Source organism: Microtus pennsylvanicus, chromosome 22 (assembly GCF_037038515.1).
Source record: "Microtus pennsylvanicus isolate mMicPen1 chromosome 22, mMicPen1.hap1, whole genome shotgun sequence".
Lineage (NCBI taxonomy): Eukaryota > Metazoa > Chordata > Mammalia > Rodentia > Cricetidae > Microtus > Microtus pennsylvanicus.
The window spans coordinates 19411030-19424290 of NC_134600.1; the positions used below are offsets into that span (position 1 = coordinate 19411030).

General features: G+C 39.0%; 1 protein-coding gene across 1 annotated transcript in view; it reads left to right on the forward strand.

Moving 5' to 3' along the window:
* Myom1 (myomesin 1) overlaps window positions 1-13261 on the forward strand; it is a 126816-nt gene that overhangs the window by 85790 nt on the left and 27765 nt on the right. The window contains exons 22-24 of the mRNA XM_075955986.1: window positions 11335-11491; window positions 12525-12631; window positions 12749-12793. Coding sequence (XP_075812101.1) covers window positions 11335-11491; window positions 12525-12631; window positions 12749-12793 — 309 coding nt within the window. The remainder of the gene's footprint in view (window positions 1-11334; window positions 11492-12524; window positions 12632-12748; window positions 12794-13261) is intronic.

Here is a 13261-nt window from a genome sequence, read left to right on the forward strand (position 1 = left end):
GCTTTAAAAAAAAAAAAAGCCTTACTTTTACTAAGCCTGCTTTGTGTTAGAATGAGTAGGAAGAAGAAGGGGGAGAAATGTTATCCATTTCAAGATTTGGGGTGTGAAACTTGCAAACTTGGTTCAGAAAATACTCTGGTTTCTTTTCAGATCATAGAAATCCTTTACCTTTTTCATTTGAGAAGAACACCTTCACTTGTGATACATTATTGAATTCTTGGGTAGAAAGTAAAGCTTATCAAGTAACAGCGTACCACAAATACACCTAACAAGATACTTCAAGTGTAATTGGGTTTCAGCTGAAAGTTCACCTAACCCACTGGAGGCAGCAGGATCACTGGGCTCCCTTTGAAGTCAAAGACGCTCCAAGGAGATGTTGCCCGGCTACAGCTGCAGTCTAACTGTGTTGGTAACAAGAGCCCAGACAACAGCCTAAGTCTGCCTGTAGTGCTTTCCCAAGACCCTTGTTAGCTAAAGAAACTACACACAGAGCAGGTTAGAGCTATTTAGTAAACTTGGTGATGCCCAAGGAGACATTTTCTTCTTGATGTCTGGTACTTTTAAACAGTATTTTCTACTTTTGATGGCCTTGCACTAACAATGGAGGTAGAGGCCAGGTGAGCCAGATCAGATAGGAGACGAGAGACCTGGCCTAGGGTGATCAACAAGGTCAACAGGTAGGCTCTGAAGCTTGCAGGTATTCTTGCCAGAGAAACAGCAGCAGGTAGGATAATCAGGGGATGGATAGGAGAACCCAGACAGCAAGCAGGGCCTCAAGTAGGAGCGCCTCACCGGCAGCAGAACAGGTTAGGAGAATGACTTCCCCAAAGGAAATGAGTTGGGGTTCAGCCAGCAGCCAGGGGCACCTTGCAGTTCTAGTGTCTAAAACTTGGTTGACTCGGGACCTGGTACAGCGCTGAGAAGGCAATGCAGGCTAGGGGCCTCATAGTAGAGACTTCAGGGGTTCTGGCTAACTCAGAAAACTGCACTTATACCTAAGTGCCACTTGGACTCAGTGGTGACTGTGCCTTAGAGTCCTGCCAGGAACTCTGGAAACACTGGCACTCACTCTACTCCAGAGAAATTAAGTAAACATTAAGTTAACCAGGCTTGAATATATGTTAGACTCTGGCTCCTTTGGAAGAGGAGTCGTATCTTTTCTTCTGTACCCCGAGGGCTTAGCATAGAGCCTGCTATATTGCATAGTAGTTAATCTGTCAGATGAAAAAAATTGCTGCCATGTCAGCTTTCTCATCACCATGACAACTATCTGACGTAAACTTAAAAGAAGGAAAGATTCACTTTCCTCATGGTTTGAGAGGTTTTAGTTTATGTGGCAAGGAGGACAGGATGGATACCTAGGAAGGAACAGGAGACCATCTTCAGTGACTTACATCCTCCGTGTGGGCCCCAGCTCCTAAGGGCTCTGGGCTTCCCAAAGTAGTACCATGAGCACCACCACATGAGCATATGGGGGACATTTCATAGTTAAACAATACAACCACCATGTTTTGAGCAGTGTGACTTTTGTACCATCAGAGTGTGCCCATTATCCTAGGCATCTTATAATTCATGACTGGTTACAAAGGATGAGATGGGAAAGGCAAGTCCAGTGGAGGCCACAGGGTAGGCACGAAGATGATTTGTAAACAGAGGTTTCTGTCCTGCCCAGTCCCGCAGCTGTTCAATCCCAAAGAAACACACAGAGGCCTACATTAATTATAAAATGGTTGGCCTATTAGCTCAGACTTATTATTAATTCGCTCTTACAACTTAAATTAACCCATAATTCTTGTTTGTGTTAGCCATGTGGGTTGGTACCTTTTATCAGTGAGGCATTCTTATCTTGCCTCCTCTATGCCTGGGAGGCAACTGCAGACTGAGCCTTTCCTCTTCCCAGAATTCTCTTAGTCTGGTTTCTGCACCTATACTTCCAGCCTGGGTACTGGCCAATCAGTGTTTTATTAAACCAAAATGTGTGACAAATTTTTAAAGTGTACAAGAGCAGTATCCCACAGCATTTCCCCTTTTTTCAAAACAAGAACTCTGACTCTAATCTCCTTTGCTTAGCTTTTTTTCCTGATTATTATTCATAACAACTTGTAACCACACTTTAAATAAAGATAAACATCCATAATACATGTTTTGGAAATGTGGGCTTAGTTTTCTAGTCTTCCTGTTGGTCAGGGGTGCTGATAATCTTATGGGACCCTAAAGAAAATTTAGGATTATGTCCAAGTCCTGACTGGAATATTCTGTGAGGCTGGATCATCTCAGCCAGCAGTCTTGAAGCTGTTCTGGATGTAGAACTCCAGGAATCTGCGAAAGAGGTCCTCTGAAATGTTGGGTCATTTGGGCCAGTCACTCCTATTAGAAATTTCTTGGGGGGGGGGTCTTCCTTGATCAAACCTGATTTTTCTTAACTCAGAATGAATCTACAGCCTCTCATTTCCTGTGGAAACAAAAGCAAAATCACTTCTTCCAAGTAACATATTCTTTGACTTAAATGTTGAAGTCAAGGCATTTTTAAAATTTATAGGTTGGATTAATCGAGCAGCGTTTATAAGCAAATGTGTTTTAACAGATGTTTCTCCTTCCTCAGCAGTCAAACAATTCAAAGATAACACAATGATATACAGTATCCAGATTCTCTGTGTATTTTTCATCTTTACATGGCTTTAATGTTTTACTCTATTTTTAATATTTAGGTTTTTGAGACAAGGTTTCTCTGTATATCTTTGGCTGCCCTTGAACTCACTCTGTAGACGAGGTTGGCCTTGAACTCACAGAGATACACCTACCTCTGCCTCTGCCTCTTAAGTGCTGGGATTAAAGGTGTGTGCCATCATATCTGACTACATTTCTTTTTTTTTTTTAAAGGACTTTATCCTTTTCCTTTTCTCTCCCAAGCCTACGTTTTTTTTTTTAAAAAACACTGTAAACTATTTATCATTTTTGTCTGAATCTGTCTTTATTGTATATATTCATCTTTTTCTGACTACATAAGTCTTTAATTTGGTAAGGGATATGATTCAGATTAAAGCTGCAGCCTTGCCACTTGGATCTTCACCACTCCTTGGCTTCCTGAGAGTCTAGCTTCATGATGGAGGTACTGGTGGGAGCCATGTTTATTACCACAATTCTGTGGTATTTCAAAGTCCATGCCACCACCAAGAAGCATGCTGCTGGGCTGCTCATAAACACCATTTAAGTGTTTGGTGGCAGACCCTCTTCAAAGAGCCGCATAATTTTTGCTGCTAAAGCTGAGTCAGGAAGCCTCTCTTAAAGGAGCCGTGCCTCTGCTTGCCTCTCGCAGACAGAGCCCAGCTGAGCAGTGCTGCTCCCAAGATGCCATGCTTGGCTCTGTTCTTTTGTCTGTTTGCAATTCTTTTTTTTTTCTTGCCAACCGTTTGGGTGCCATTAGCAATGCCACCATGATGATAGGTCAGACACATCATAGTGTGACAAGTGACAAGACTGCTCAGTGATACGTGCCACTGCCCACAGCAATTCATCTCTGTTTGAGTTAGCTGTTCTTTCAAGATTTCAAAGGCACATAGGTCATACTCATGCACATATACACATGGAGCAGAATGAGAAAGCTCCTGTTAGTGCTCACGTAAAAGACTGTAGGATTACATCTCGTTATGAGAAGGGCAGGGCAGTAAACAGCTCACCGACATATGATCTTTTGTTATTATTTTATTATCTATTTATTGGCTTTTTTTGTAGAAAAGAGAAAATTGGGGTAGACTAAATTAAGTTTCAAGGGGTTTACGTTATCCCTGATCATTTCTTAGCTCCTTCTCATACTGGGAGGTCAGTGCAATGCCGCCTGTGAGATCACTGTGAGATCAGATGGCCCTGTGTCTACAGTAAGGATTTTTATAGGTTGAGGCACTGACTAGAGACAAGTTTTCTTTTTCCTGAAGGTTTATTTCTGAGCATGTGCGTATGTGTATGTGTATGTGGGGGGTATGTGTACAAGAGCGCAGGTTATCTGTGAAGTCCAGAGAAGGGTGTTGGCTCTCAGGGAGCTGGAGTCAGCGTTGGTTGTTAGCTGCTGTGAATGCTGGGAGCCAAACACAGGTCTCTATAGGAGAAGAACACACTCCTAATCACTGAGCCATCTCTGAAGCCTCAGGGCAATCTTTAAAGCCTTGTCAGTCCAAAATCACCCTTCATTTTCTCTGCTCTAATCTCCATGGGCCACGTGAACCTTCATGTTTTTTAAACAAATTCACAAGTTGTTCCTGAAAAATCCCGAGTCATTGAAAACTTTGGTTCCCTTTTCCAACACACTTCCTGGGAAAGTGGGTTGGCCTTTCCGTTAGATAAAACTACTCGCAGGAGTCCTTTCTTGACGGCAGAACAGCAGGCGTGGGTCTTGCTTGGACAGTACGTGTAAAATGAAGTAGGAAAGCTATGACCACTAGGAGAGTGCCTTCATTTCACTTGACGTTTATCAAAATATTTATGTCATGTGGAAGCTTTACTATAACATGCTCCAACAAAATATCATAACAGTTTTTAACTATGTTTTTTTTAAGTCACATTTTTCAGCCCAGTGCCCAGAACATGTATGTACAGAAAATATGGAAGATGGAGTTTTTACCTTTACAGAATTTAACTCTGTTCTCAATAATTAAAGAACCAGCAAAACATTTTGGAGAATAAAATGCTGCTAAATAAATAGTCATCTTCATAACATTTTATATTTTAAACCTTAAGACCCAAATAGTTCAAACTGGTTTTATCTGTTCTCTTTATTGTCCAACTATTAAAATAAATTAACTACCGTCATCCATCATAGGTACAATTAAATTTGCACAGGTTGGAGAAATGTTCACACCTCTCTACTTGCTACTATGTTACCATGTGCCAATCCGATATAATTGACCAAGAAAAGTTTCACAGACAAGGAAAATGCTTAGATACTAGCTGAATCTGCAACTGATTCCTACATCACTGTCTATCCTAGAAACTAGTTATTTTTAAGTTATAATTGAATTAAAAAAAACACAGAACAACCATGTTCTTTTCCAAAATTATAAACTATCATATTTCTTAGGTTAGATGTCAGTTATAAGATAATGAGGTAAGATTCACACGTGTTTGAGATAAAGGGAATGCATCAGTTAAGGTTTAAATAGCATATTTGAAAGGAAATATAGAAAAGAAAACATCTTTTGTTTCACTTCATATTTCATATAATATTACCAGTTACATTACAAAAATTAATCTCCGTAAAACTTCAATGAGTTAGTTCTCTCTTCTTCTCTTAACACTATTGAGGCATTAGGACATCAACTAAGCTTGACCATTCTATCCTGGCACACACTTGTGTTTAGAGATATTTGGCTATTAAACCTAGCCTGAGTTTGATACTCAGCACCATAAAATAAGTAAATAAATAAATAACATTGGTTTTAAGTATCCAACTGTTCTATTTATCTGAGTTTACCACAATCATCAATTCTCTGATTTTCATTTTAAGACTTTGAAATTCTATTGAAAAGATTGTTTCAATAACTACTTTTTGATGCATGTACTACAACTTAATACTTTTTGCATATAGCTCAGAGCCATAAGTACCAACCTTATTTGTGGAACAGGGTTGCAATTTAGTGATATCTCTACTGGTAAGAAGGTGTTTATTTGTATATCTTCCTTCTGGTTGTTTTCAGTTCTTAACGTGTTTACCAGTGAATCCTGGTAAAGAGCTTGTAGTAATTTTTGGGGGGAGATTAACAACAACTATCCCAAAAGCGAGAGAATTCAACTTAAAAAGAGAGCTAACTGGATCCTTCCTCGTATTGTATGGGACACACCAATAACTAGAGCCTGTACATTCTATACTGATGCAAACAAATCAGGAAAGGCAGGTTACAAATCAGAAAATATAAGTAAAGTGGAACAAAGCCCTTATGATTCTGTCGAAAAGTCAGAATTATATGCTATTTTCATGGTACTAAGGGACTTTAAAGAATCTCTCAACATAGTTACTGATTTTCAATAAGTGGAAAGAGTTGTTTAGCATATTGAAATCGCTGAATTGGCCTGGGTCTGGAAAAGCCTGGGATAAAACCAGACTCTCTGAACATAGCGGACAATGAGGACTACTGAGAACTCAAGAACAATGGCAATGGGTTTCTGATCCTACTGCACGCACTGGCTTTGTGGGAGCCTAGGCAGTTTGGATGCTCACCTTACTAAACCTGGATGGAGGTGGGGGTTCCTTGGACTTCCCACAGGACAGGGAACCCTGATTGCTTTTCGGGCTGGGGGAGACTTAATTGGGGGAGGGGGAGGGAAATGGGAGGCGGTGGCGGGGAAGAGACAGAAATCTTTAATAAATAAATAAATTAAAAAAAAAAATCGCTGAATTTATATCAGATGACACAGAATTGACTTCATTATTTATTCAGGTACAAGATAAAATCAGTAATAGACATCATCCAATGTACATCCAATCCCATATGGGTCTGTCAGGTACTCTAGCACAAGGTAATACAGAAATTGATCAATTATTGATTGGAAATGTACTAAAGGCCTCATACTTTCACAAAAACATCATATCAATAGCAAAGGTTTTAAAAAAGGACTCTTCCATTACATGGTAACAAGCCAAGGAAATTATAAGGAGATGTCCTACTGGTTCTTTAAATAACCAAACACCACTAGCTGCAGGAAGTAACACAAAGGGTATTCAAAGAAATGCAATATGGCAGATAAATGTGTTCCATTTTGTAGGATTTGGAAAATTAAAATATGTACACCAAACTATTGAAACTTATGTTCAGGTTTTCAATAGACAGTTGCTTTGGGTTTGGAAAATGCCGATTTGGTAATCACACATTTGCTATAAGTTATGGCCATCATGGGTATACCTGCATAAATAAAGACAGACAATGGTCCACCATATGTCTCTAAGAAAATTAAACAGTTCTTTGCTTATTATAATATAAACCATATTATAGATTTACCACACAATTCTACAGGACAGGCAGTTATAAAAAGATCAACTCGAACTCTAAAGGACGTGTTAAATAAACCAAAAGGGATGAAAAATACCCCCCGGAAATAGATTGCATAATGCTTTATTAATTTTAAATTTTTTACATACTAGTGAAAAAGAAACAACAGCTGCAGAGAGACATGGAATAGTAGGGAAAAAACTATGGAATTAAATCAACCAATATACTTAAAGATGTACTACTGACCTCAGAATAGAAACCAGACCATGTGTTATGTTGGGGAAGGGTTTTTGATTTTGTTTCCACAGAAGAAGAAAAACTATGGATATATCAAAATTGATAAAGATTCAATTTGAACAAGAGACACCTCTTAATTAGAAGACAGTTTTTCTTAAGGTATAAGATATATATAAGGTATAACACACACACACACACACATATATATATATATATGTTAAACTTTTTGTCATATTAATGGTCACATGGAGTACTAACTAATTCTAGAAAAAGGTTTCATCTACCTTCCTGCACATGATTTTGGGTTTGAGTCTCCATCAGTTTTTTTGCAGTGAACCATGAGCACACCTAACCCAAAAGTCTCCATAAGGAAGATGGGGCCTCACAATGATGACTCCTCCAGGACTAGGATAACACCACGAAGCTGAAACTAGATTGCTCAGAATAATTTCGGTGTGGCTAGCTGAGATGATCCAGCCTAACAGACTACTCTAGCTAGGACTTGAGACAAGCCCTGCACTTTCCCATTACATGTAGACTGTGCAAAAAATTAGATACAGTTGCCTCTCACAGGACATAGCAATTAACCCAAAATTTCTTTTTAGGATCCCCTAAAGATACCATCGCCACAGACAGCAGAAAGTAAATTTAAGAATACTTTATGATTCTTAAATATTTATTTATTAAAATACAAATTAAATATTACTATATTTCCCCTTTTGCCAGAAATAAAAAAGAAGGCTAAAACTAATATAAGAAAACTATATACAGTAAGTACAATGACTATATTAAGGACATCAACAATGTCTAGTTCATTTGCATTTGACAAATTCAGAGAAAATACTCCATATCTATCCCATATTTGTGAGTCCAAAGTCTTATACCTAATTTACTTTCTGTCATAGCTTGCTTTCTGCATCTGGTAAACAAGGCAAACTAACTATAACTAGTCTTCAACTACTGCAGAGACCTGAGAAGGAAATAATATTAGTTGAGTAAGCAGGAAGTACCAGTAAGTGATTTCCAAAAAAATGTGAGTGATGACAGAAACAGCTGACCTACAGTCCTAGCATATCTGACAGACTTTTCTGTGAATCAGGATATTCTGAAGGGCTGTCCCTCCATGTCTTGACAATGTTTGGTAGTCAAGTCACTTTCTTTTGTGTCCTGCTTGTCCGATTAGGACAGCATACTGTCAGCAGTTGAGGCAAGGTCGTTTTGTTGTCCTGTGGTTTACTTTTGCCACAAAGAAAGAAAACTCCATGTGGAGTTTCTTCCATGTCCGTTATCTTCTCTGAAGTAGATTGGTGCTGCCTGGAGCAGACATGTCTCTTTGTCATGAAAATGCCTATGTTATTAAAACATTTTAAATGCCATATTCTGGAGATATCTGAAGTGCTTGAAGATGACCTGTCTATCTAAACTATATCTTACCTAATGTGACTACAGGTTTGATTATAATAGGTGACTAATTACTAAGCTGCATTTCCTTATTATCCTAAACTGGTAATAATAACCTTCAAAGACTAGAAATTTGCATTACATTGTTAAACGAGCTGTATAGGTACAATACCTTGAACAAGAGTAGAAACATATGTGCAATATGTTTTTTAACAAAATTAATCTCAAATTTGTATCAATATACAAAAATTTGTACATAATATACAAAAGTCCAATCCAATGTAATACATTTAAAACTAATAGCTGCTTTTTAAAAGATTCAATAATCTACCTTTTTATCTTATCATATCTATATTCTCCCTTTTTTTTATTTTTAGAGTAGATTTAATCATCTACCCCTTTATCCTATCCCCTTTTTTCTTTTCAAAACAAGAACCTTGAATCTAATTTCCTTTGTTTAGTTTTTTTTCCTTACCATTACCAATAATAACTTGTAACCAACCCTCTAAACAAAGACAAACATCCATAATCTATTTTTGGGGAATGTAGTTTTCTAGGATACTTCTTGCTAATTGGGGGTGCTGATAATCTCATGGGGACCCAAAGAAAATTTAGGATTATGGTCAGTCCTGACTGGAGTATTCATAAGGCTGGATTATCGCAGCCAGCAGTCTTGTGGCTGTTCTGGATGTAGAAGTCATAGGAAAACCGTCTCTATTTAAGCTTAACCTGGAAGAAACCAGTTAGGGTTATCAGAACTGTCACTAGTGAAATATAAGTAGATTCCATGTGACAGTCCGGAATTCTCCAGTGTGAGTAGGACCCTCAAGAGTGGACTTTGATCCATGAGCATTGACTCTCAGGGAGCTGTGTGTTTTTATTTCTTGTTTTGTGGCCAGGTTGTAAGTGGGTGAGGCTTTAGAGTTCAAAGGTTCTCTACAGAACTGGAACAAAGGTGAAGCTCGTAGAACTGCTCCTGTTTGTCAAACTCTAGTATTTAGCTTTAGAAGAAAAAAATAAATCAAGTTTTTAGTCCAAATAATACTTTTCTTTACAAACTTAAGTCATGTCTTTACTATAATAAAGAGCAAGCAGAGTGATTCATTTTCTCTGGAAAAGGATTACAGGTAAGAACATAATAAATATGAATAATTGGTAATGCTTCCCAAGTAAACACTATGCAAAAAGTTAAAAGATTTCATTAACACCCATCACTTCTGTCCTCATTATAGTGATACAAATATGCTGACTTTGTATTCTCACAGTGACTCTTGAAAACTCTGTGTTGTAATACTACCTGGGCACAAAGACTCTTCAGCACCAGCCTTTGTCTAAATTGGTTAGGACTTTATAACATGGGTGTGAGCATTATGTCATGAGTCATGTGCTGTCAGGAACAGAAATAAGACAGGGCCTACAACTTTACAAGGACCATATGGCAGATGCTTCACTTCAGGAACAATTAAGCATTTGATTGATTGCTATTTTAGGTCACTTATGAGTCAACTATGATAATAAACATCTCTTTAAAATAAGACGTCAAAAAATCTGCTTAAACAAGGGTTCTTTCCACTCTTTATATGTGTTAACCATCACTTTCTGGACATATACACAGATGTGGAAGTTAAAGTGTGCATTGCCATCAGTAAGAACACAAATATATCAGCTATTGGGATCGGGATCCAATAGCCTGTCACTCATTGTCTGGGCTCGGTTTCTTCTTGAACGTCCCTAGTAGGACATTGGCACTCTCTGCCTCCATTGATGGTTATATTGGACAGTGCCCAGGATGATTGGCTTTCATGGTGATATCTACAGACAAAATAGATCCCTTTGGGAAAAAATCTATAGGAAAGTTTTCTAATACTTGAAAAAGAATAAAACTGTATCTTTCTGAGACTAAATACAATTTTCCTTATATTAAACCAAACCAAGTTATACAAGACTGAATTTGTATAAGTAGAGCACATTTTGCTTCTTCCAAGCTGGCTTTGGCCTTAGATGTGCTGATGTACAAACTTTAAATTGCTATATTGGACGTCAGTTTTTCAATAAATCCTATATCTAGTACGTCACCAGAAAAGGTTAGAAAGACATTTTTTAAAAGTCTAGAGAGAAATTTCCAGGAGAAAGTCGAATGAGTAAGCATTACATACATTCTCTCACCCAGAATTATGTCCTTTTCAAAGGAAGAATGTTTGTGGGAACGTCTTCCACTCACCCCATAACCTCAGCGATTTTAGCAGCAACCTAGAGAAGATTATTACTGAATCATATTCAAATTTAAATGGGGATAAGTTCAAGGGATGTGATGCATTTCAAGATTGATTCCTGGATTTTAAAAGAAAATCATACAGAGTTATTTTATTTGGGAGACTTATTGAAGCAAAGTCATAAATCAACGTTTCCTTTGCCTAAGACTGTTCATAATGACAATCGAATCCATTCCCTCTCTGTGACTTCCATGTCAGTCAGCTTCTCCTCAGTTCTGGACAGACACAGTGAGCTGTAGTGTTGACTTCACGTATGAAACACAACAGATTTGGTTAATCCCATGTTATAGAATAGAAGTTGAATTGCAGTGAACACTAGGGACCTATCCCTGGGCCAGGGATAGCTCTTAGTCTAAGGCTAAATAAAAGAAGGCATCTCAACACAAGAATTCTTAGGTAACTGGTTTCTATGACAAGTCCCAAATGCCTTTTTTATGATCCTCTAGGTACCAAAGAGTTGGTTGTAAATGTGGATGACGATGGAGTCATTTCCTTGAACTTTGAATGTGACCAGATGACGCCCAAGTCAGAATTCGTCTGGTCCAAAGATTACGTACCTACTGATGGCTCTCCACGGTTAGAAGTCGAAAGCAAAGGCAATAAGTAAGGAATTTCTCTAATAACTCAGTCCAGTTTCACCATAAGAACATGAAATAAGCTCCTTGCCCCCTACTTAACTTCCTGGGAATAAGAAGATGAAGTCATAGCTATTTTATGTCTGGCGTTATAAAAGCACATAGCCAGTATAAGCCTTAAAATACTCCTCTAGCTGGGCGGTGGTGGTGCACGCCTTTAATCCCAGCACTCAGGAGGCAGAGGCAGGCGGATCTCTGTGAGTTCGAGACCAGCCTGGTCTAGAAGAGCTAGTTCCAGGACAGGCTCCAAAACCACAGAGAAACCCTGTCTCGAAAAAAACCAAAAAAAAAAAAATACTCCTCTAATGCACGGTTCTTGGAGGAGAACACATTTGGCTAAAGAAAAAGACATTCAATTATCAACTTTTCTCCTAGTTTATTCACTTAACATTTAAATGTTTAGTTGATCTTAGATGACAGACACCATGACTGGTAATGGAGCTCGCCAAAGTGAAAAAACACAACAATCTAGAATACTGGTCTGTTCATTAATTCATACGCTGTGTTCCAGACAGGTGCTGGGTGCCATGGACGCAACAGAAAGCAAAGCAGAAGCCTGTCTCTGAAGGCACAAGCATTACACAGGGGGATAGCCCAGTGTCGTGTCAGTTCTTAAGAGAAGTACAGGAATAACATAGAAACAGCCAGAGTCACCTGCAGTCTGCCCAAGAGGAGAAAAACTTAGACTCCCCAGCCAGCCAGGAAAATGTCTTTGGAGGATGTGTGTTATATATATGCACCACAGCTTGGAGACAGGGCATTCATACCTGTGCCCCATCATCCTACAAGAGGTCAGAAAAGGCTCCCTAGTGGAAATGACACTCCACCCAAGACAGCAAGAGTTACCAAACTTTAGCTTAGTGGGAGTGAGGAGGTAGGTAGGGATATGACAAGTGTCCCACACGAAAGGAGTATCATGTCCAGGGGATCAGCCATAGGGTGAGTTGACAGTTACACAGACCTTTCAGGCTCATTTCTAAGAAAAATATTTTGTTTTGAAGGACAAAAATGACCTTCAAAGACCTCGGGACAGATGACTTGGGCATCTATTCTTGTGATGTGACAGACACTGACGGCATAGCATCAAGCTACTTGATAGATGAAGAAGGTAAGTTTAAAATCCGTGCACTCCTAGGTCTGATCTGATGTTGCTTTAGTTTTCCTGTTATCACCACGTGACACTTGTTTTAGAAGGTAAAGGTTTGTCTTCTGTTTCCCCACACAGAAATAAAACGTCTGCTTGCCCTCAGTCAGGAGCACAAGTTCCCAAGTAAGTATCCTAGGTGCGGTCACAGATTCTAGTTTTACCAGCGTCACCTTGTGATAGAACAAATGACAGCTCCCATGAGATTAGGAGGAGTTTGAAGCCCTACCTGATGGCTCAGTCCTGTGATCTTAGTCACTCTGTAGGCGGAGACAAGAGGAAGGCAAGTTCAAAGCTTGCCTGGGCTGCTAAGTTCAAGGCTGGACTAGACAACTTAACACGAACCCTGTCTTTACCTAAGAGCTTTAAAATACAAGCTGAAGATAGAGACAGGGAAGTCGTGAGTTCATGGTCTGGTCTGGGCTACCTGTCAGAGGGAGGAAAGTGGGGGCAAGGAGGCATGGAGGGAAGAGAAAGAGAGATAGGGAATGCTTGGGATATACATCACATGCCGGTGTCCACAGAAGAACTTTCTAGAAATGACACTTTTCTTTGCCATTTTTCTACAGAAATGCAAAGGTACTGACATAGAAA